Source organism: Ananas comosus, linkage group 8 (genome assembly GCF_001540865.1).
Source record: "Ananas comosus cultivar F153 linkage group 8, ASM154086v1, whole genome shotgun sequence".
Taxonomy (NCBI): Eukaryota; Viridiplantae; Streptophyta; class Magnoliopsida; order Poales; family Bromeliaceae; genus Ananas; species Ananas comosus.
The window spans coordinates 10826197-10847710 of NC_033628.1; the positions used below are offsets into that span (position 1 = coordinate 10826197).

General features: G+C 39.3%; 6 protein-coding genes and 1 long non-coding RNA gene across 15 annotated transcripts in view; 2 read left to right on the top strand and 5 right to left on the bottom strand.

The window, feature by feature from the left end:
- Window positions 20-4364, bottom strand: LOC109713949. Of its 3 annotated transcripts, XM_020238264.1 has the most exons (11): window positions 3833-4355; window positions 3654-3756; window positions 3197-3210; window positions 2544-2762; window positions 2017-2088; window positions 1673-1762; window positions 1529-1567; window positions 1322-1426; window positions 752-917; window positions 433-542; window positions 20-333 (listed from the first exon to the last, which is right to left on the bottom strand). In XM_020238264.1, exons 1-11 carry the CDS (start codon window positions 4064-4066, stop codon window positions 247-249), a joined length of 1239 nt encoding a protein of 412 aa, XP_020093853.1. In that variant the 5' UTR covers window positions 4067-4355; the 3' UTR covers window positions 20-246. The 3 variants fall into 3 exon arrangements, with proteins under 3 accessions (XP_020093853.1, XP_020093854.1, XP_020093855.1); XM_020238265.1 differs by lacking the exon at window positions 2017-2088 and having other exon boundaries at window positions 3833-4356; XM_020238266.1 differs by lacking the exons at window positions 20-333; window positions 433-542; window positions 752-917 and adding an exon at window positions 1101-1183 and having other exon boundaries at window positions 3833-4364.
- LOC109713952 lies at window positions 536-4837 on the top strand. Of its 4 annotated transcripts, XR_002217221.1 has the most exons (7): window positions 1104-1215; window positions 1295-1455; window positions 2550-2712; window positions 3108-3255; window positions 3949-4138; window positions 4385-4470; window positions 4547-4837. It is a non-coding gene; the product is annotated as an uncharacterized LOC109713952 (long non-coding RNA). The 4 variants fall into 4 exon arrangements; XR_002217223.1 differs by lacking the exon at window positions 3949-4138 and having other exon boundaries at window positions 4547-4827; XR_002217220.1 differs by lacking the exons at window positions 3949-4138; window positions 4385-4470; window positions 4547-4837 and adding an exon at window positions 536-634 and having other exon boundaries at window positions 727-1215; window positions 3108-3506.
- Window positions 5334-5871, bottom strand: LOC109713951 (histone H4). The gene has a single exon (XM_020238267.1). The coding sequence runs from the start codon at window positions 5776-5778 to the stop codon at window positions 5467-5469; it is 312 nt and encodes a 103-aa protein (XP_020093856.1). The 5' UTR covers window positions 5779-5871; the 3' UTR covers window positions 5334-5466.
- LOC109714640 (pentatricopeptide repeat-containing protein At1g05750, chloroplastic-like) lies at window positions 8048-9763 on the bottom strand. Its single transcript, XM_020239336.1, has one exon. The coding sequence runs from the start codon at window positions 9761-9763 to the stop codon at window positions 8048-8050; it is 1716 nt and encodes a 571-aa protein (XP_020094925.1).
- Window positions 10380-13868, bottom strand: LOC109714579 (pentatricopeptide repeat-containing protein At1g09900-like). The gene is made up of 2 exons (XM_020239275.1): window positions 12245-13868; window positions 10380-11165 (listed from the first exon to the last, which is right to left on the bottom strand). Exon 1 carries the CDS (start codon window positions 13822-13824, stop codon window positions 12364-12366), a length of 1461 nt encoding a protein of 486 aa, XP_020094864.1. The 5' UTR covers window positions 13825-13868; the 3' UTR covers window positions 10380-11165; window positions 12245-12363.
- LOC109713569 (diacylglycerol kinase theta-like) lies at window positions 16696-17803 on the top strand. Its single transcript, XM_020237688.1, has one exon. The coding sequence runs from the start codon at window positions 16804-16806 to the stop codon at window positions 17542-17544; it is 741 nt and encodes a 246-aa protein (XP_020093277.1). The 5' UTR covers window positions 16696-16803; the 3' UTR covers window positions 17545-17803.
- LOC109713568 (callose synthase 9) overlaps window positions 18988-21514 on the bottom strand; it is a 47392-nt gene continuing 44865 nt past the window's right edge. For 3 of the 4 annotated variants that reach the window (XM_020237686.1, XM_020237685.1, XM_020237687.1), the window contains 3 exons: window positions 20582-20632; window positions 20298-20480; window positions 19350-19586 (listed from right to left, as the gene is read on the bottom strand). In XM_020237686.1, the coding sequence (XP_020093275.1) occupies window positions 19350-19586; window positions 20298-20480; window positions 20582-20632 (471 nt within the window). Of the gene's footprint in view, window positions 19587-20297; window positions 20481-20581; window positions 20633-21514 lie in introns of all 4 variants that reach the window. The other variant, XM_020237684.1, reaches the window with a different exon arrangement.

Sequence of the window (21514 nt, forward strand, 5' to 3'; positions counted from 1 at the left end):
TTCAAAGTACGAGAAAAGGGATTCAAATATTTTGCGGCTGTAAACTGTTTGTTGTAATGCCTCATTTAGTTCGTTTTCTTTGGTAGCATGATGATGGGATAATTTCCTGGTACAAAACAATCTGGTACATAGCAGTACATTCCAGTATGGTGAAACAATTCACAATTTAGAAATTAGCTGTGATCAATCTCTCCGAGACATTAGTCTTTTTTAGCTCTTAGCAGAACCTCATGTAATGTATTGTCATCACTCACAGGGCACAATGGTTGGCTCCATGGGTGTGGATATGCTCCTTGCACACATCTCAGGCCCTATTGTTGTCACCCCTTCTTCCTGATTACATATGAAAAATAATTTCTCATTAGCAAATTTCATATATAGTTTTATCTGAGCTTCAGAATGAAATAGAACGAAAAAGTGGATGCAACACACCTTGGCGAGGTTCCGGAAGTAAGTAGTTGTGTAGTTGCCTGTCGGGAAGCAAGCTTCTATTAGATCTGCTAAAACCAGCTGCGGTTGCGAGATTGCTCCGTCAAACCAATCTTCGCAACAACAACAACAACAACAACAACAACAACAAAAAAAGGAAGTTAGCAAGATTTAGTAAACAAACACTTCATATGAAAAATATCTGGTATGAAGTATTAGAAGACAATTAGAGGTGGTTTTTGCAATGATCCTTCATTTTGTCATTTTGCATCTGAACGAAATCAAAATTTTGTGCAGTCTATGCCACAAGTCTGATCGTTACCGATAGTAGTTGAGTTGCGGAGTCTTTTGTCGTATCTCCATAAGCTTTGGTTTGTGATGAAGCCAAAACAGGAATTGTCTCCGATGTTCATGTTCTCCAAAAATGTTGATAGTGTATACTCTACAGGCTCCGAAGTGTATGTCTGATCGATCACCACGTCCACCGTCTGAGAGAATCCATAATCTGTTACTCTCCCTGGTTTATATTTCTTTGAGAATTTTATTCAGATCTTTGGTTTTTCGAAGTTTTAGAAGAATCATGATGATAAATGCTATTTTTGTGATACTTATGTGAAACACTAAGTTACCAATTACTTTCATAATCATTTTTATCTAATTTTTTTTTTAAACAGATCTCACAAGTATTCTCAGCAAAGATTTATGCCTTGTGCAAGCACTTTTTCTGTTATAATTTACGTGAAGTTCGATCCAACTGTGACAATGAAGATGGAGAATCGAGTACAGGTAAGTAACTAATCATTAGAAGGCTCCAAGCAGTAATCAGATTCATATGAATAATAATTTCCATCGGAATTATTCACAGCATGTAGAGATTGCCAAAGAAACTTACGCAAAGGATGGCATGAAAGTTGTCCATATCCTCTGGATCTGAAATATTGTAGCTATTGTTGGTGATGGTCTCATCAATATTCTCCCCTCCCGCATCCGTCACATACTGTTCAAGGACACAATATTGTCAAACATGTAAAATCTCAAGTTCTTCCCATCATTTACTAATTTCAAGTTTGCGGACACTGTAAAGGAAGTCAGATTCTACCTGCAGCTTGTAACTTTCTTTAGCAAACGACCATACTCCCTGCAAGTGAGGCCGACAGGATTATAGTAAGTAGCTATGCCTAACTTATGAAATACTAGTGGGGAAATCACAAGCCTTGAATAGGACATAAACGCTATCGCTAACCTGCTTGAACTCCACCCATGCTACTATAGGCTTGAACTTTGTTTTACGATTTGCAGCTACTTTGTTTAAACACATGTAATTTGATTTGACCTGCAACATTCATCTATTAGAGATACAAATCATGTTCAACCATAGTCTTTTTAGAGGTTACTAATTGTCCTTGTTTGAATTAAACTAAGGCTTATTCTATTGCTTCACAAATACGAGCTATATAAAAGCAAAATAAATAAATGGCTAGGAACTATAGTTTTCCAAAATTGGCTTTACAATAATATAAAGTTATCGGCCATCAGGTTACAGATGTTATGCAGCTGTGAATAATAATAGTTAAAGCTGGACTTAACTGCGTCATAGACTGAATTAGCTCTGACTTCTGAGTTTGTGAAAGCTCCCAAGTTCTTGATCCACTCTGCCCTCTAAACAAACATCAGAGAGACAATGGAGTTGTTATGATTCAGTATATATATATATATATATATATATATATGCTGGGGCTACTATACTCTTATGAGTATAGACCTTCTTGTACTCATAAATTTTTAACCGTTGATTGATGGGATGTGTGGTTAGGATGATGATGGTCCCCACTTAAAATGATAGTGATCCCCTAGGGTTGAGTGGGTAGTTAGTTGAATAGTATGATCTAACAGGTGGTAATGATCAATGGAATAAATTTAAGGTCCGAAAACTTATGAGTATAAGAAAGCCAATACTCATAAAAGTGTAGTAGCCGGACTCATTTATTTATATATTTATATATTGAGAAATACATCAAATGTATGTATATATCTACTAAGTAGGATGTAAGTGTTGTTGAACTTATTAAGATTAATTACATAGTGACATTACATGCAAATAAAATGGGCCATACCTGCAGAGGAGTCGTCTCATCGGATGGTACAAATGCTGCAAAATTGCAGGCTTGTTCTGCATCTACTTCGCTTATGAAATGTGCTGTGAATTCTGATAGTTGACGTATGTCTGTCTTGTTTACAAGCTGGATACTACCGTTTGCGTATGATTGCAGCACACACTGGGAGGTAACTTGGTCCGATGTCATTCCTTTTAAGGTCTCTAACACCCCAAGTAACTGCATGTTTCTTATTGATCATTAGTAAAATGAGTTTCAGTTGAAAAGAAAATTGAAAGATGAACATAAAAACTTTTAGGTACTTTGTCATTAACTAGCTAGCTGAATTTTGGTCCCCGACAGTTATTAGCTGTCTTTTTTTTTTTTTTTCTGTTTCCCATCAATTTGTATCGGTATCATGTTCAGTACTTAGTCGCCTTTGTGAAATGACAATGAGACTGCGAATATTAAGGTGCATTGAAACAAACAGAATCTGCATTAGATATCCTAAATGTGTGTATAGTTGGAAAACTTATTGAATGAAATAGAAATTAAGTATTGTGTTTTATTTTCATTCCTTTTCAGATGGGAAGTTTATGTGAAGCTGTATAAACCATTCCACTGCATATTAAGAGATACTGTACCATGTTTACTTACACAACAGCAACTCTCACCTCAAAGAACGACACTGCAAAAGGCAAAAAGTAAGCAGGAAATTTACTTCATCAGTTCGGTAAGTGAAGAACATCAAATTGATTTCGTAAATGCAAGTGCCAACATCTATAGTTTATGTACTTCCAATTTTCTTTTTATTATATTATATGATTTTATTCATTGACAAGGCTACGCGGATTTTGAATCTACTAGTGATTTGGAAGTATCTAGCAGTTTATCACTGAAGCAAACAATTGTCTTTTTAAAGATGCTTATCTGAATGTTTTGATGTACAGAAGAGAGAAAGAAGATAAAAAACAAACTTATCATTATGTGGACTAATTTTTTTCCCTAGAGTTTCCATCCTGTCCTTTTTTTTATTCTCCTCTCCTTTTCTCTTCCTTCATTGTAACAACATGTTTAAGAATCAAACATGTAACAAAATTGATCTATACGATAATAAATTGAATTACTCACCGGGAGTACTCGTCGTGTCGACGGAGTAATTGGAGAGGGGAATCACAAAGGATTTGATCCTCCCTGTGCAATACTTTGTCCTCGCCGCCATTCGCGAAGTACTCTGCTTGTTTTCGCCATAACAAAAGCATTGATAAGAAATCAAAGCACACGTAATGTTTGAATCAGCAAGTATTTACCTGCATGAGAAGATAACTCTTTCCATCAACGCTGTTCTTAATGACCTTGAAGCTCTGGCCATAGTAAATTTGGAACAAACGAGCATCGATCACTTTAGAGATGTTCCCCACCACAGGGTTAGCTTTGGAAGCTCCTCCCACGCTCACTACAGTGTGGTCGAAGGAGAAAAAGAACAAGAAGAGTACACATAGAGAAGAAGAAGAAGAGGAAGAGGAAGAGGAAGAAGAAGCCATTGTTGACCAGCTCTGCTTCTTCCAAACTCTTCTGATGGAAAGAGATGGGAGGAATGATGATGAAAAGTAGTGGTGGGTTTGGCAGAAAACTTTGTGTAGCTTTTTGTTAAATCGTATGATCGTAATCCTTATTCTCTAAAAACTTAAAAAAAAATTCAGCCTTTTTAAATAAATTCAAGAAGACGTGAAACTAAATTAAATAAGATGAAATTAAACGAAACAAAGAGCATGATAAAATTCAAACTGAGTACATTAAAAGTAATTTAAAAATATTTATATTCAAAGTGGTGTTTTTCTTTTTTTTTTTTCCCCCTTCAGTGGGAAGAAAAAGCCAAGGAGTAAGGAATGAGGGGGTGATGCATGATGGAATGTGCATGCCCGTGACTCTGCTCTGGAAGGGAGAGGTTGGTTGCCTCTTTTTGTCATCAAGTATGCTTTAGTTAGGATTCTAATTGTATTGTGTGTCTCTTTGCTTTTTAGCCTTAGCCCCCATACATGTGAGGAATTCCAGGGTACGATCTTTCGTCGCTGTTATCGGTGGGAATGGTGGTGCTCTTTATTCAATTATGACAGTAGTGGTGTTTCACCTGTGTCGTTTGGGTTGATCCTAATACTCTCAAGTTGGGCCCCAACTCAAATGAGTTTAACTTGATCTGGGCCGATAACTGTAGGCCCGTTTGGTATTTTTGTTTCATCAAAACTGAAACTATAGATTGAAATTTTGAACTAAAGTAAAGTAAGGTGAAAATTATCTCCACCTGACTATTTATTTCATAGTTATGAAAGTTTTTTCAATTCTACTGAATATATTTAAATATAACTAATATTATTTATTGCATTAGTTTTTATTTTTTATTTTTTTGCTTCTCTCTCAGTATAATTGTCTTTGATGCTATTTCAAATGACTAGAATTTCGATTGTATTTTTATTATAGCGTAATAATCAGCAAAAATGACCATTTACCCCTCTCCACTTTTACCTGAATAAACAGGCCCTAAACAATCGTGCTTTCTCCCCGGTATGTAAGCAGATTAATTTTTACTTGTAATTTTCACTCTTACTAATTGCTTTCTTGTGGAAGCCGTGGGAAAGAAAAGCTTTCGTTGATATAATGGGAAATGGAGATTATCTTCTAGCATTGCATTAGTTAAGAATATAAAAATCGATCAACAAGATCGCCCAATCAATTAGCTAAAGGAAAACTCGGTACGAAGAGTCGCTCTCATTCCATGAAAAGAACAGTGCGTACACTCGATCGCAAGCAAGCGTAAGACATAAACACATGTAAGTATCTAATCCCCTCCTTAAAGTGCTTTTCACTAGTCGAAATAAGAAGAGCAGCAGTCCAAAACCCTATAAAATTCTTAGGGCTAGGGTTAGGGTTAGGGTTAGGGTTAGGGTTAGCCGCCGAAGCCGTAGAGGGTGCGGCCCTGGCGCTTGAGGGCGTAGACGACGTCCATGGCGGTGACGGTCTTGCGGCGGGCGTGCTCGGTGTAGGTGACGGCGTCGCGGATGACGTTCTCGAGGAAGATCTTGAGCACGCCGCGCGTCTCCTCGTAGATCAGCCCGCTGATCCGCTTCACCCCGCCGCGCCGCGCCAGCCGCCGGATCGCCGGCTTCGTTATCCCCTGGATGTTGTCCCGCAGCACCTTCCGGTGCCGCTTCGCTCCCCCCTTCCCCAACCCCTTCCCCCCCTTCCCCCGACCCGACATTTTCTTTTTCCCCTTTTTCTGGGGGGGGTGTTAAAGCTTTGAGATGAGACGCTGCGAGAGAGAGAGATTTTTGTTTTTGTGAGGGGGGTGGGATGGGAAGAGGACGACGATTATTAGGAGGTATTTATAGCTGCTGCGGCTGCTCTCTGTGGAGAGGAGAGTTCTCGGTGTCGATCCGTGGAGAGGTGGTCTCTGGTGGTTGGATTGGGAATCGACGGTTGATGTGAGTGAAATGATGGTGAATGCGGATCGCTGACGTGGCCGGTGATGGCTCCATTTAGTTTTTCGCAAGAGTTTGGTGTTGTGCTAGCTGCCGGTCATCATTTTTTTTTTTTTTTTTTTTTCAGGGGAATGACTAGTTAAGTAATTAGCAATTTTTGTTATTTATCATCTTATAATTAAAAACAATACCATAACCCTATAAATTTGTTCAAGATGGATCGAAGAATCTGCCTTATTTAGCACTGTTGGCTAAAAATGTGACGGTTGGTATTCGAAATTTTATATTCAAAATCTAGGTTTTTTTTATATTTTCAACTGATTTTTTTTTAAACACGGATGAAGTGGATAGCTTGCAACTTTTTTTTTTACATGAATTCAATTCTTACAATGATAAATGTATGATTTGACTGACCATCCCTAGCTAAGTGGCAAAGAATTTGGCGGTTAGGACCCGAGATTCTAAGTTCGAATTCTAGTTGATTTATATTTTCGGTTAAATTTATTTCTAAATGAAATAAGCGAAGCTGATAGCATGCTACCTATCTCTTAAATAATAATAATAATAATAATAAATGTATGATTTGTTGGTAATCCGCTTTCTCTGTTTTCTTCCGGTATAGATTACACCATGCCTTCTTTCCCTCTCTTTTCCTCTCTATTCAGTGCCTACTTGCCCTACTTTGTGGACCCAGATCTTCTATTTTAAGTTTGCTTGCTCTATTAAAGCCAGCATTACATTACAACTTACAGGTTGACCTAGACAGAATATGAGGCATTTTACATCAAAACAGATGTGACAAAAACCTTAAAATTTAACATCAGGTCAAAACGCACGCAGACATCTAACAACAAGAACCTACAGTGGATTTGTCTTCTAATCTTGCTAAACTACTATGCTTATGATGCAAGACAAATTATGAATATGAACTGTAACACAACTTATCTGAGAAAAAAACTTAATATTGACTGCAATAAGCGCTTAAAAAACGGATTCGTATTACCACGATGGCTTGATGTGCACAACTCATTGAAAATAAAGCTTACATTCATACTCTAGCAAAAATGCGATCACGGCTACGAAATGAAACAGAAGATATCACGGCAAGACCGATCCTCAAACGCAACCTAAGATATGTTTTCAGATACCGCTATACAATTACAACCCATCTTTGCTCAATGGATACCAAAAACCCATTTTTAGCACCTGGTGTAAAGAATGAGGTGAGAAGCACCTGGATACACGGAAAATTTATAGATCAATTCGTAGCGGGAGGCCAGAGAAAAGGGACTCGTAAGTTTCTGGACATCCAAGATGAAGGTTGCGGCAGAGCTGGAGTTCTTCTCTGGAATGTCGTTTTCGGCTTTTTCTGGAGGGCGCAGTCGAAGATGAGAAGATAGAGGAGATCATCTCGTCGAAAGCCAACTTTGACATGGTATCGGAGTTGGTTTTTCTATCCCCTTCTCTTTTTAAATGCCACAGGGGTGGAACATCTGACCAGCACAGTAAAATATAGTTACACCGCACTTGTTTAGCCTCTGAGTGGGCTCATGATGTATCAATTTATTGCCAAGAGAATCTGACCAGCTCTTTTGCTTGTGAGGATAAGTCAGTGTCCTACAATCCAACAAGTATGGGGTCAAGAATAACTATCAGCGCTCGGTCATCTAGTTTACAGTCCAGATTTAAAAGATAAAACTCTCTGCAGCCATGCATTCCGCGATGAATGATTTTTACCCTAGATCACTACCTGAAAAGTCATCAAACTTGACCGAATCTTAGCAGCTTCTTCTATCTGAATGATATTATAAACAAACATCATATTTGTGTCTTTTGCATCGAGAGCCTTAGGTCTTCCTTGTGAGAAACCACGGCATCTGAAGCAACTAGGAGGTTCCGTGTAGGTGACTTTGGTGCAAAACCCGCATCTTCTGTCAATTCTGAATCTATAAATAAACGTAAAGCAGGAGATTGAACCCCCTAGCTAGTTAACTTCACCAGATGAAGTAACTGACAATAGATTATAGAATTTGGAATTCCATAAATCTCTTATTGCGCTACTCTGACCAAATCATTCTCATCAGCTGCAGGAGGCTGCAACTTGAGTTGCTTACCAATCTCCTCCAACACTTCGTACATACTCCCAATCTCGGGTCGGGATTTGTCACCGACTAAAAATTTGTGAACTACCACGTTCAGATCTATCAATGTACAATCAGGTAACTTCTTTAGTCCCCTTTCCTTCATTACTTCCTGCAATTCCTTATACTTGTCCCATTTTGATGCAGCAGCATAAAGATTAACTAGAGGCACGTACCTCCTGCTGTTATCTGGCTCCAATTCAATCAATCGTTTCCCTAAATACTCCCCCACACTAATATCGCCTTGGACCTTAGCAAGCCAAATTACCGCACCCCATACCGCAGACTGACCGTCCCACGGCATATTCTGGATTACTTTCAATGCTTCGTCAGGGCGTTGAACCCGAACAAAGAGATCAACAAGACACCAATGATGGGCAAAGCTCGGCTTAATACCATACACTGAGCTCATCATACCAAAGTACCTAAGGCCTTCCTCGACCAGACCTGAGTGACCGCAAGCAACCAAAACACCGATAAACGTGATATCGTCCGGTTTTACTCCGTCATGCAGCATCCTGGAGAAAAAGGAAAGAGCTTCTGCACCCCTGCCGGAACTCCCGAGACCCGAAATCAGAGCATTCCAAGAAATCAAATCCTTTTTTGGGGCTCTCTCGAACACCACCACGGCACCGTCCGGCGACCCAATTTTGCAGTAGAAATCCACGAGTGCGGAGCTCACGTGAGTCGGTATCCGCAACCACTTCCTGTGTAGAAACCCATGCACCATTTTCCCGTGTACCGCCAATTTGAAATGAGCAAACACCGACAACAGAGTAATGATCGAGCAATCGTCGGGCTCCACTCCAAGCTCCTGCATCTGGTGGAATAACCAAAGGCCCTTCTGAAACATCCGATTCCGAACATACCCGTTGAAAAGCGTGGACCACGAGACGACGCTTCTGTTCGGCATGCTCCAAAACAACCGCTCCGCCTCATCGAAGCCTCCACTCTTAACATACCCATCAAGCAAGGAATTGTAAGACACCCTGTCTCTCTCCGGCATTTCATCGAACATCTGCCGGGCGAGATCCAGGCAACCGCACGAAGCGTACATGTGGATCAGCGAGTTGGGAATCGGCAAATGGCTCAAGAATCCGAGCTTCAGCGCGAAGCAGTGGAAGAGCTCGCCGTAATCGATCGAATCGCAGAGCTTGGCAGCGGTGACGAGGAGCGGAAACGTGCAGCGGCTGGGGCGGCAGCCGACGGTGTTGGCGGCGCGGCAGAAGAAGGCGATGGCGTCGCGGGGGCGGGATCGGCGCACGATGGATTTGAGGGCCAGATTGGAGGCGACGGGGTCGGGGGAGCGGAGGTGGGCGGCGACGAGGGGTGCGGCGGCGGAGGCGGGGGAGCGGAGGCAGTAGAGGGCGACGAGGCGGCGCCCCGTGGGCTTGCGGAGCGCGGCGCCGGAGACGACGAGGACGGCGTGGGCGCGCTTGAGGTCGGAGAGGGAGGGGGAGGAGGCGAAGAGGAAGGAGACGATGTAGGGGACGAGGTGGTGGTGGTGGTGGTGGTGGTGGTGGGTTATACTGGACATTGAACGGGAGGGGATGAGGAAGCGGAGGGGACGAGGTTTTTTTGGTTTTAGGACTTCAGTGGGGTGCGGAGGTGTGTATGAATCCATGGTGTTTGAGGAAATGCCTCCATTGTTCTGAATAAATTCACATGGCATATATCCATGTACATATATCAAGCAAAATATGAGCGTTGCATTTCGAAGAAACAGTTGACTGATTGTAAAAGCACTGCAATTTTTCATTCAAACCTGCATTACAAACAGTATTATTGTGCAGGTTTGAAATAGAGACTTCAATACTAACTTCTTTGGATCCACTGACTTTCCATACTGAAAGTGACAAAAAAATTTAATAATTGATACACAAGATCATAAGTTCCACGTCTAATTAATTCATATTTTTAATTAAATTTATTTAAAAAAGTTAAATAAAGCAGATAGTACTTTCTTTTTTTTTTTTTAACGCATACATATCTATAAGATATATAGTAGAAAATCTTTTCTATACTTTGAATCAGACTAATGACTAATTCTATTAATAGCACCAAATCAACAGTACTATTAAATTTTCGGCCCTTAGATAAAGAAATTTATAGTTAGAATGATAATAGTTCCTAGAATTTAGTGGGTGGATGAAATAGTATGATCTTAGGAATGGTAATAAACAGAGGAGTAGGTCTAACGGACGAAAAATTTAGCTGCACCGAATGCTTGGTGTTATTGATAACATAATAGCCGAACTCTTATTCATTTTAGTATCTGTTCTAAATATTTTACTGATAAACAATATATTATCTGCACAGTTTGAAATGAAAATAAGAAAATAACTAAAATGGTTGTTAATATGTAGATCTAGTATTCAAGACAATCAACACTAGCCGGCGACCAACAACAAAACATAACAATCAAGCAGGTCACCACTAACTGTTGAAGAAATCTTCAAAAGCTTCCAGCATTTCCTTCCATTAGAAGTTCTTCCGAACACTCGAAAACCGGAGATTCTTACTAGCATACGATCACATGGACCCCTAACCAAGGCCTCTTGCCGTCCTCATAACTCATTTACATTGAAGCTTCTTAGATCTGCAGCCCAATACGGCAACCATCAGTAGGGTTTGGAAGAAGACATTGTAGAAATGTAAGCCAAAGGGTTCCCTCCGGTTCTGTTGTAATTACGATACATGAGCTCGTCTTGATTGTATGAACTAACCGTCATTCCAATGTTGTATGTGCCTCATTCTTTGTGCACTCCAAATAGCGTGTACTGTTCACAGTGCAAGCTTAAACTTTACTCCTATAGTCGAGAGTGGCAAAACTTTGGTTGATGCGGATACTTCTCAGTCCACACAGATTCCTAGAGAGAGGACTCGAAGAAATCCACTGATGTAGAATCTTCAAAGGTCTCTCATGAAAATCACACTCCCCATACTGGATCTGTTCTTGAATAGTTATGAGTAGCTTTTTGCAGAGCTTTATCGATATGGGATCAAACCAGAGCGTAGCCGTGATCCTGCAAATGTCAAAAATGGCAATTATCATGAAATTATGTGATTTTCATACAAACAGTGGCAAGGTTAAGAGATTCGCATTTTGTAATGAAACTACAAGCAAAACTGTAAAAGTACCCCCAGAAATTTTCTTCAGAATGGTAGGATATAGAGGGAGGCTGCGAATAACATGCAAAGGTTCGTGAAGGATTAAACAAAGCTTGCAGTACAAAAAGCCAACTCAAACAGTCGTATGTTTCAAGCAATGTCGATGCCATAAAAAACTGAATGCTGAAAAATAAAGTGATATAAATGACAAGGAAGAGATTATAAAAGTGACATGGATGATGAACAAGGGTTGCAACAGGTTCATCTAGTTTCTAAATGGTGTTTTCTTTTGGGATTCTGGAAACTAGACTTTGACTCATGCTCAGTAAGCTTGACACAGCAGTTTCAGTAATTTAAGTTTGATTTACTTCTCATTTAGCCCTTGGCCTTATTTTGGCAATTATTGGTCATATCCATGAAGGAGCAGATTTTTTTTATATAAACGATCCACAAGAAACTTACAACAGAAACTACTATAATCAGATCATTTCGGACTATTCTTTGCTAAGAATGAGCAATAGCTCATTTCAGATAGTCTGAAGCCATCTTAAAAATTTACAAGATAGGGGTCTTCATTTTACAAGGCTAAAGATGTTCCATCGCCAGCTTGACTAAATTTCATGATAGGAGGAAAACCCCGTGAATTAGTAGTCTTCGTCATGATCCTGCCACATCGAAAACCTTAGAGCTGTGTTACAATATGTCATCGATCTCTGAAACTAAAAGTTCATTTTTTTGACCGTAATACTAAGTTCATCAAGCAACAACTTTACTAAATCACGTGGAACTTTTTAGATCAACTAGTATCTCCTAAAACTAGGCAAGCTTTAGCAAACTCAAACAATAAGATACGGCCATATCAAACAATAATCTCAATAATTGCTGGGAGTGAACAATATCCTTATGATCGCAAATATAAACCAAACGAAAATTATGCTAAAATATCAGAAACAATTACAACTATGATTCCAAGATCATGGAAACAGTTGGCTACCTCCTTGTCTTTCGGAGCATTTGGTGTTTCCATCCTAAATGAAACAAATGTACCGGTAACTCACTCATTGTTCCGATAGATCAGGATAATTGCAAACTTCATATCAAGAAAAGCATCACTTAGGTATGCGCGCTTGAACTAAATTTCATAAACATAGATTTCAATTGCGAAGCCAGATCTCCCCTGGTCATCTTGTGCAAATCCTTCATTACCCTCATGTAAACAGGAAAGTTGGGCTTCAGGCCCTTCTCCATCATCTCATAAAGAAGCCTACCTGCTTCTACCACCTTTCCAGACCCATGAAAGAGGCTGCTAAGTAAACTGTAATTCATATTAACAGAGAATTTATCCTTCACACTCATACCCACTACATAATTATACGCATCTTCCGCTTGCCCGGACAAAAAATATCCCTTAATGAACGCAGAATGCATCGCTATCCTCGGCTTAAGCCCTTCCGACATCATCCGATTGAGAAACTCCGTCGCCAAATCCATCTTCTTGGCCTTACAAGCATGAAATATAAGCATCTCGTAAGTCACTGAATCTGGGAGAAAGCCCCAATTTTCCATGCTCTCGAGCAAATCACAAGCTTCCGTAACTCTCCTGTTCTTCAGGAGGCAACCCAGCAGATAATTATAGGACTTGATATTTGGGTCGCAATCAAAGCTTCTCATTTCATCGAACAATTCACGGGCACCTTGGAAATTGCCAGTTCGGCACTTTGCCGCAATAAGAACATTGTAGTAAGAAGTCTTTCTCGCAGTTTCCTCCATTACGAAAATCGCAAGATCGAAGGTGCTCACAGAACAAAGCAGCTTGATCAGCGAGAAGATTCCTGATCCGCGACAAGACCCGCCGACCCCATTCAGGATTTCAATTATTCGTCTGATGGAATCCTTAATGTTACCGCGACCGGAGACCGTCAAAAAGGCGAACGCCTTCTCGGTTAGGCAATGCCTCTTCACCGAAAGCTCCGCCAACAAGCGCCGCATTGTCTCGTAATCATCTAATCTCCCAAGGTTATCCACAAGCACGTTGTAAACTTTTGCACTGGGGACAAAGTTAGGGTTACAATTCAGAACCCAATTGAAGAACCGCAGCGCGGAAACGCCTCGATCATTCAAAGCAAGAATCACATCCGAAACCAGAGACTGCGAGAGCCTCAAATTCATCTGATCGAACTTCGCTTCCGCGCCGCTTTCATCTTCTTCGATCAACCTCATTATTTCCGTCAAATTATCGCGATTTGCACCCACATTTCGAGGCGTAGGACTCCTCGAACTTCTCCGAGGCCTCCGAGGAGCATTTCCCGAACTAAAGCTTCTGTAAGATGTGGTAGAAGAGGTTGGGAACAGAGGAAAGGAAAGAGAATTTGAAGTCCAAGGAGGAGGGGAAGGGGAACAATTACAGGAAAGAGGAGACGAGAAAGAGAAGTAGATTTTAGGGTTTTGGTTAGAGATTAGGGTTTTCAGAGGAGAACAAGGGCCAGCGTTAATGGAGGAGGAATTTAAACTAGGGTTTAGGGTTTGTGGACACGAAAGAAGAAGGTTTCGTTGTTTTGCTACTCTGAACACCATGAACGAGAGAGTAGGGAAAGATTCGCTTGTAGGAGGAGAGAAAATTATTGAGAGCAAGGACCAAAAAATATATAAATAAATAAAATATGAAACAAATATGTAATGGGCCTTATTTATAAGATTAGGCCCTATTGATTTTCAAAGCAAGGCTCGGTCCAAGATGGGCCCAACAACGGCTTCTCCTCATCCGATCATTTTGTTGGATAATTTAGTATCAGAACTAATTCTTCGATCACAGTGAAATATATTTCTGGATCCGTTTACTATCAGATTGATATTCTAGATTCAAGCTTAAGCTAATTTCTCTTTGACCCTCACCTTTTGAATCTTTGATAACTCACTATTTTGAAGGCTAGAGCACTCCTCATTTGTATGGAGAGAATAAAACAAAGAAGAACAAAAAAATATATATATATAAATAACTTTTTTTATTATTTAAATTAAAGAAAGAAAAACGGAAAAAGAGAATAATTTTTTCCTCCCTTCTCCTCACTATTCTTTTTGTTTTTTGTACTTTTTTTTCAAAAAAAGTTAAAGAGAAAAGAGAGTTATTTTCTAGTGGAGAAAGAGTGTCGCGGCACGGCTTCAGCATGGTCGGAGGTGAGAAAGGCAGGGGGTGTACGAGCGACGACGAGGGCGTGCGGGTAGGGGTGGAAACGAGCCGAGCTCGAGCGAGCTTATGTCAGCTCAAATTCGGCTTGAAATTAATTTCGAGCCTAAATCTAGGCTCAAGCTCGGCTTGAAATTAATTCGAGCCGAGCTCGAGCGAGCCTAATTTCGAGTCGAGCCGAGCTCGAGCTCTAAACGAGCCGATTGAAATTCTCGACATTATATAATCAATAGTTTAATTTTTATAGAACATTACCTATAATTTGATACAACATGTCCAATAGTTCAAAAATTGCAAGAAATGTGAGCTAGAGTGACTGCCTGACTGGATGAGGGTCTGAGAGAGAGAGAGAGAGAGAGGGGGGGGAGAAAAAAAATTAGGGATTTGGGAATTTGAATGTTATCATGTTTTAGGATTATGTGCAACNTTGGCCCAATTTTAACTAAACTTAGATTATTCACTCAGTTTATATATAATTAAAATATATTATATTTATATATTTTTAATATATATATATATATATATATATATATATATATATATATATATATATTCGAGCTTTTCGAGCCTAATTCGAGCGAGCCGAGTAATATTCAAGCTCGGCTTGAAATGAATTTCGAGCCTTTTATTTTGTTCAAGCTCGGCTCATTTAATTTCGAGTCGAGCTCGAGCGAGCCGAATATCGAGCCGAACACGAGTCGAACGCGAGCCGGCTCGCTCGTTTGCCAGCCGTACGTGCGGGGCAGAGGCAAGGTGGCTGTTTTCGCCTGCTCCTCCGCTGCGTTCTTTGGAGAGAGAAAAAAAAAAGAGAAAAAAAAAAAGAGAGAGAAAGAGAAAAAATAATAAGAGTATTTTGGTCAGTTTGTTTGAAAATTCAGACTAAATCTGCAAAATCAAAAAAAATGATCCAATTTTGCAAAAGTCCTTAATTAGTGCAAAAAGGCCTTTCCTAATTTAGAGGCTTAAATTCATGAAAAATCTTTCTTCTTCTTCCTTCTTTTTTTTTTATTTTTTTATTTTTTTGCACCTTAAAATCCAGCGAACTTATATCTTTAACGCAGAACGTGGATCTGGAGATAATTGTAACGTCGAGCTTGCCTTCTTTGACTTTTTGCGTCCTCAAATCATTTTTTTCCACTCGCCGTTGACAAAATCATTCCCGATCATTTCCCACCTCACCAACTTTAGATAAGCCTCCACCATATGCCTATAACAGTACATAGGTCGCAACTGGCGCTCCAAAAAAACCTCACCGTTGACTCATTGATAATAATAATTTCATGCGTATCTCTACCAAATTTTACAATTAATAATTTATTTTTTATAAATTTTAATTATTATATATATTTTTCTACAACTTTGAAATATGCACATATATCTCTACTAGTCGAATATTGTTTGTCGACCGTTAAATTTTGACCGATTGGAAAATTTGGCCCTTATAAAAAAAAATAAGGTTTTTTTTTAAAAATTTTTTGGGACATATAATTTATAGTGCGTGAAGAATAGCATAAAAATTAGAATAAAAATTTTAAATTAATAAATAATTTTAAATATAATTTAAAAAATATTTATTCAATGATAGAATGATCAGTTTATAGGGAAAAAAAAAAGAAGAGAGTCTATCTTAGATAGTCAACTAATAAAGAGAGGATATATTTATCAACAATGCTGCTTTAGAGGGATGTACGTGATAATTAAGACTTTATATAAATAAATATATAATTTTATCATTTTGAAGGAATAAATATGCAATTAATCCTAATTTCTATATCTATAGAGGCGAGATGTTATACTTTCGAAGCTACGGAGGTCTCCGTATTTTTAAATTATTTTTAAGGAAAAACTTCAAAAACCCTTCTGTGGTTTCGCACTTTCTCACTTTAGTACCAGTGGTTTAAAGCATATCAATTTGCCCCCCTGTGGTTTCGTTTTTCTCTTTTTAGTATCAATTTTATTTTATTTATTCCTTAAATCAGTGACAAAGTTAAAATTAAAGGATATTAAAGTAAATATTCGATAAATTTAGATGGATATCTGAAGTTTTTTTTATATAATTTAACAAAATATTAAGAAAAAAGTTGCCGAAAAGATAAAAACAAAACCACAGGGACAGAAAGGGCAAATCGATACACTTTAAACCACATGATATTAAAGTGAGAAAGTGCGAAACCACGGGCTTTTCTTGAAGTTTTTCCTATTTTTAATGATAGAGTAATCTGATGATGATTGATTCTATTATATATGCTCTATAATATTTGAGCTACCTAAAAACCAAGTTATATGGACTCACATGTCTATATATACATCAACTACCAAAGAACCACAGATTTAATAGGAGCAAGAAAAGAGAGAGAGAAGAAGAGAGAATGGAGGAGGAGAACGAGCAGGAGCAGTCCCTGATCCACATCAGCCACCTGCACCCTCTCTACCTGACCGACGTTCAACCGCAGGATCACCAGCTGTGCCACGCCTGCCGGCTGCGGTGCGGCGGCCGGGCCTACCGATGCGCTCCCTGCGGCTACTCCCTCCACGCCGCCTGCGCGCGCCTCCGCCGCACCCTCCGCCACCCCGCGCACCCGGCCCACCCCCTCGCCCTCCTCCTAACCCCCCCCTACCCCGACGGCACCTTCGCATGCGACGCCTGCCGTCGAAGCAGCACCGCCTTCACCCTCCACTGCTCCCGCTGCCGCTTCGACCTCCACCTGCCGTGCGCGGCCATGCCGCAAACCCTGACGCACCGCTCGCACCCCCAACACCCCCTCGCCCTCGTCCACGGCGGCTCCGGGCCGGCCGGCTACGTCTGCGATCTGTGCCGCGCGGGGTGCGACGTCTCGCGCTGGTTCTACGCCTGCGCCGCCTGCGACTTCGGCGGCCACGTCGGGTGCTTCGCCGCGGAGTCGCTGCCGAAGGAGCTGTACGAGCTGCACCAGCAAGCGGATCAGGAAATGCAGGATGCGAGCTCCCTGGCTTCGCTGCAGCTGCAGCAGCAAGCGCTGCAGCAGCGGCAGCAGGCGAGCGACGCGATGGCGAGGATCAGGCGCACCGCCGGACAGAACGCCGTGATGCTCACGGCGGATCCTAATCAGTACGTTTGGAGGTGGAGATGAAGCAAACTGTAATTCTAAAGCCAGTAGCAAAGAATTTGATAGTTGGTACCAAGATCCTAAGCGCTGTATTTCATTTAAGAGGCCAGTTTTAAGTTTACACTCCACTTTGGATTGGAAGCCTAAAGCAATTCCTATTTAATAATTATCTCTTCTTTCCTATTATTATTATTATTATTATTGTTTAAAATAAAATAGAGTTTATAAATTCTTAGAACTTTTTGGATGAAAAATTGTAAGGATTATAATCTCCTTTTAGTTATGGACTGAATATTTCTCTTCATAAAAAAGTTTGGTTCCTGGAACTGCTACCTCTTATCTATACTCCGACCAAAAGCTATCCTTTCGCACTACCAGAGAGTTGGGATGCCCCACGCCATTGTAGCGGCCTATGAATAATTGAGAATTAATGGGTCTATAAATTTAAAAAAGGTTATAATCTGTACAATCCATCATCTAAAGATTATAAAATTTACGAGTCCTTTTTAGAATTTAGTAAATCTTTTTTTGGGTTTTTAATTAAAAAATAAGTGATAAAACTGATAGAGAAAAGATGGCTTTTAGATAGAAGTTGTAGGATTATTATCCAAAATAGGTCATAGAGAACGCATTACCCTAAAACAATATTTATTTGAACACTCAAAATAGAACGTAAATCCCTAAGCTGGATGTAAAAAAAAGCCTCTATTAGAAGTATGTACAAGTCACGTGTTTCATATTACCTGAACTTTTGCAGACAACCGCACAAGCTTTCAAAGTTTCATATTTATCATTCAAGTTTTTAACCTATTTCAATTAACTGAAAAAAAATTATATTTATCAATTTAAAGTGACTGGCAATAACTAAATACCCCAAAAATTAATAAAAGATGCATGCTAACAAACAGAGAGTCTTTTCGTAAAAGAATACATCAGCCGTCAATTAATTGTTGTAAGGGGAAGAATTTTATTTATTATTTTTCCAAACATGTAATCGAGTAACATTTTAACTTTTACTGCCCATAGAGAGAGTGACAAGAGAACGGAACGTTGTCACTGTATACAGTTTGCAAGACAATAAAAAGATCTGCCTTAGATAAAAGTACTGCCGAATATATTAATACATCAGAATTGCACCTACTAAATATGACACTCACAACATATATTTTAAGAAAATAACATAACCGTGAAAATAAAATAACCATGACATATAACTCTGCGACAGGCTAATATTAGCTAAGAATTTCTGGGTGACCATCACTCCATACCAAGAACAAGACGAAATTTCTAGCAGGCGATTTAAAGCTGTTTGTCAATTCAGCAGGATAAACAGGCCAACATTTATTTGTTAAACCTCCAACAAAGCCCTACTCAAAGAGAGGATCCTCCTTTTTGGTTATTTATAAATTTGATAGGCGAAGAATTAAACTAAAATACCTGCAGTTGAACCAAGCAACCAAAACCAAATTTGTCAACCCCAACAAAAATGAAGAAAAAAAAAAACACCCTGAATTACAACATGTTAAATTTCTCAGCAGAATTGTAGAATGCATCTCAGTCGTCAAATGTTTCGACCAAGTCAATCAACTTTCCGGAAAATCCTCCGCCTACGAGTTGCTTTAGCCTAGGAGCCAACCTAACCTAGCTAAGGCAATATCCCAAGTAATATAGGGGCTATAATTAAGTTTCACATCGCATTTCCTAAATGTGACCACATATTACAACATTGCAGAACACAATATACAGCTAAATACTCCTATAAGAATACAAAGATAACGCAAACAGAGACAACCGCCAATCTCCCGGAAAAGATTAAAGAGTAGGGACATTTAAATCCCAGCATTCGGATTGTTTCCAGCAAGGATGAGAGAAATCTCCAAACCTCTGCTGAACGCCTGGTTGAATAGGAGCCTGGTTTGGAAAGTCGATACGAAGGGGAACCATGAAAAGACGGCTATAGGGATGAATATAAACATCCCCATCCCAGCATCAAATAGGCGAGCAAGCGAGCGCACTGACTTCCACAACCCTATTCTCTTAACCACAGGCTTCCATGTCACAGCAATCTGAATTGCATATGCAAGTAAGGCCGGTCAGTTTTGGCATGTAAGCACAAAAGAAAACAGGCACACAACTAAACGACGACAAAGTTTTTAATACTGCTAAATTTTGGCAATAAATCACTAAACTTTTAATACTGCTAAATTTTGGCAATAAATCACCAATAACGTAATTTTACTCGACAATTGGCTGGCATGGTTGCTGCTATGCCAAATAGAGGTCAGAGAATAGTTCCACTGGTAGATTCCTTTCCAAATCTAAACACTATTCAACAGATTTCACCTGAATTTGTTTTTAACTGTTGTATCTTCTTTTCATATTGCTGCCTTAAGGAGAAAATATTTTACACTCGAGCGTTTGAACAATGCAGTTGTACACAGACGCAAACATTTTCTGTAGAGCTTTTTAAGCATTAAGCAAGTATTACCTGCTCCTTTCAACAAGAGATGGACACTGGCTAACGTAATTCTATATTAGATAAAGAAACTGAAACAAAAAATATATATGATCACAAAGAGAAGTTGGTGACCTATGTTATTTTAATCTCCCAAACTAGACATGATGTTGAAATAGTAAACATAATAACACAAACTAATGTTACATGTTAAAGTATTAAAAGAATGTATAAATAGCAGGGAAAGAACATAGCAATAAGCAACTACATAGGTCATAAAGACATGAAATGCCTCAAATTAAACATAAGACATTGTACTCACCGAGAGAATGCCCCAGCCGGTTGGTACAAAAGCAAGAATGCATGCAAAGATATCAACAAGAGAGAGAGACGTAGCCGCGACAGCAACAGCAAGACCGACTAATACAAGCAAGAATGAGAGGCTCTGGATAAGACGCAGCACCAACTGGAAATTCACAGAAGCCTTCTGGCTGAAAGTAAACACCTGACAACCAAATCAAGAATGTGAGCTTTATAAAAATCCAGCACCAGCATAGTCATGATCAGAAAATATTCGTGGATTAAATATGAAACTGAACTGCATACCTGGAAAAGGATGAACAGCACGGCTAGCACGCTCCACGACAGCCCATATACCTGGACATCAATTAAGTACATCACATATTAGCGATCAAGCTTGAAAATCAAAACCCTCCAATAAAACAAATAAAGCAAGGAATTAAGTATCGCCCTGTGCCTAAGGGTGTCAACAAGCCAAACACGAGCGAACTGGGGCCGGCTCATGTTCGGCTCATTTAATGAACGAGCATGAGCTGCCCCGACTCGTTAAAATATCGAGCCGAAAAATTCAGCTCGTGTTCGGCTCATTACTAAACGAGCCGAACACGAGCTGGCTCACAAGCTGGCCAACGAACAATAAGTTACAAAGATTAGATTGGATGTATATAAAAATTAAATTTATAAAATCTTACTCATTAGACTTTGATCAAATGGTTGAAACTTTACATATAAATAAGTCTTTTTATAATTGAGCTCAACTTTATATTTTTATTTTACTAAAAATAAAATAATAAAAATATATGTTATATATATAATTAGAGTTTTGCTAGAATACTATCGGTAGTAAACCGAGCGGTTTACTACCGATTATAATTGAGCGGTTTACTACCGATTTGTTTTCGATGATAGAGCTTCCAAATTGATAATCGGCATCGTTAAACATGATCTAAACTATTTAAACTATTTGGAAATCAAATTTCACACATTTTCGATATTATTCTCTTGTCCATCAAGTGAACAGAAAAATGAATAGCTGGAAATGAATATCCTTCAAAAAGTGATGATACAATTTTTATATTTGAGATCTAGTGTCTAGATCTTATTTTAAATAGTTTAAAGAATTTTTTAACAAAAATTTAGTTGATTTGAACTCTTCTATACCGTTAAACGAGCAAACGGACCATATTGGCTATTAAAATTATAGATTTTGTGATCCTTTGATCGTTCAGTTAGTGATGC

What these genes read in the sequence shown, in the direction of transcription:
- LOC109714640 (XM_020239336.1), bottom strand. Translation starts at nt 9,763, where the DNA reads ATGGATTCATACACACCTCCGCACCCCACTGAAGTCCTAAAACCAAAA.
- LOC109713949 (XM_020238264.1), bottom strand. Translation starts at nt 4,066, where the DNA reads ATGGCTTCTTCTTCCTCTTCCTCTTCCTCTTCTTCTTCTTCTCTATGT. An exon ending in CTAATTCAGTCTATGACGCA is followed by an intron (nt 1,763 to 2,016) that starts GTTAAGTCCAGC and finishes TGAATGTTGCAG; the next exon opens with GTCAAATCAAATTACATGTG. An exon ending in ACTTCCGGAACCTCGCCAAG is followed by an intron (nt 334 to 432) that starts GTGTGTTGCATC and finishes ATATGTAATCAG; the next exon opens with GAAGAAGGGGTGACAACAAT.
- LOC109713951 (XM_020238267.1), bottom strand. Translation starts at nt 5,778, where the DNA reads ATGTCGGGTCGGGGGAAGGGGGGGAAGGGGTTGGGGAAGGGGGGAGCG.
- LOC109714579 (XM_020239275.1), bottom strand. Translation starts at nt 13,824, where the DNA reads ATGGTGTTCAGAGTAGCAAAACAACGAAACCTTCTTCTTTCGTGTCCA.
- LOC109713569 (XM_020237688.1), top strand. Translation starts at nt 16,804, where the DNA reads ATGGAGGAGGAGAACGAGCAGGAGCAGTCCCTGATCCACATCAGCCAC.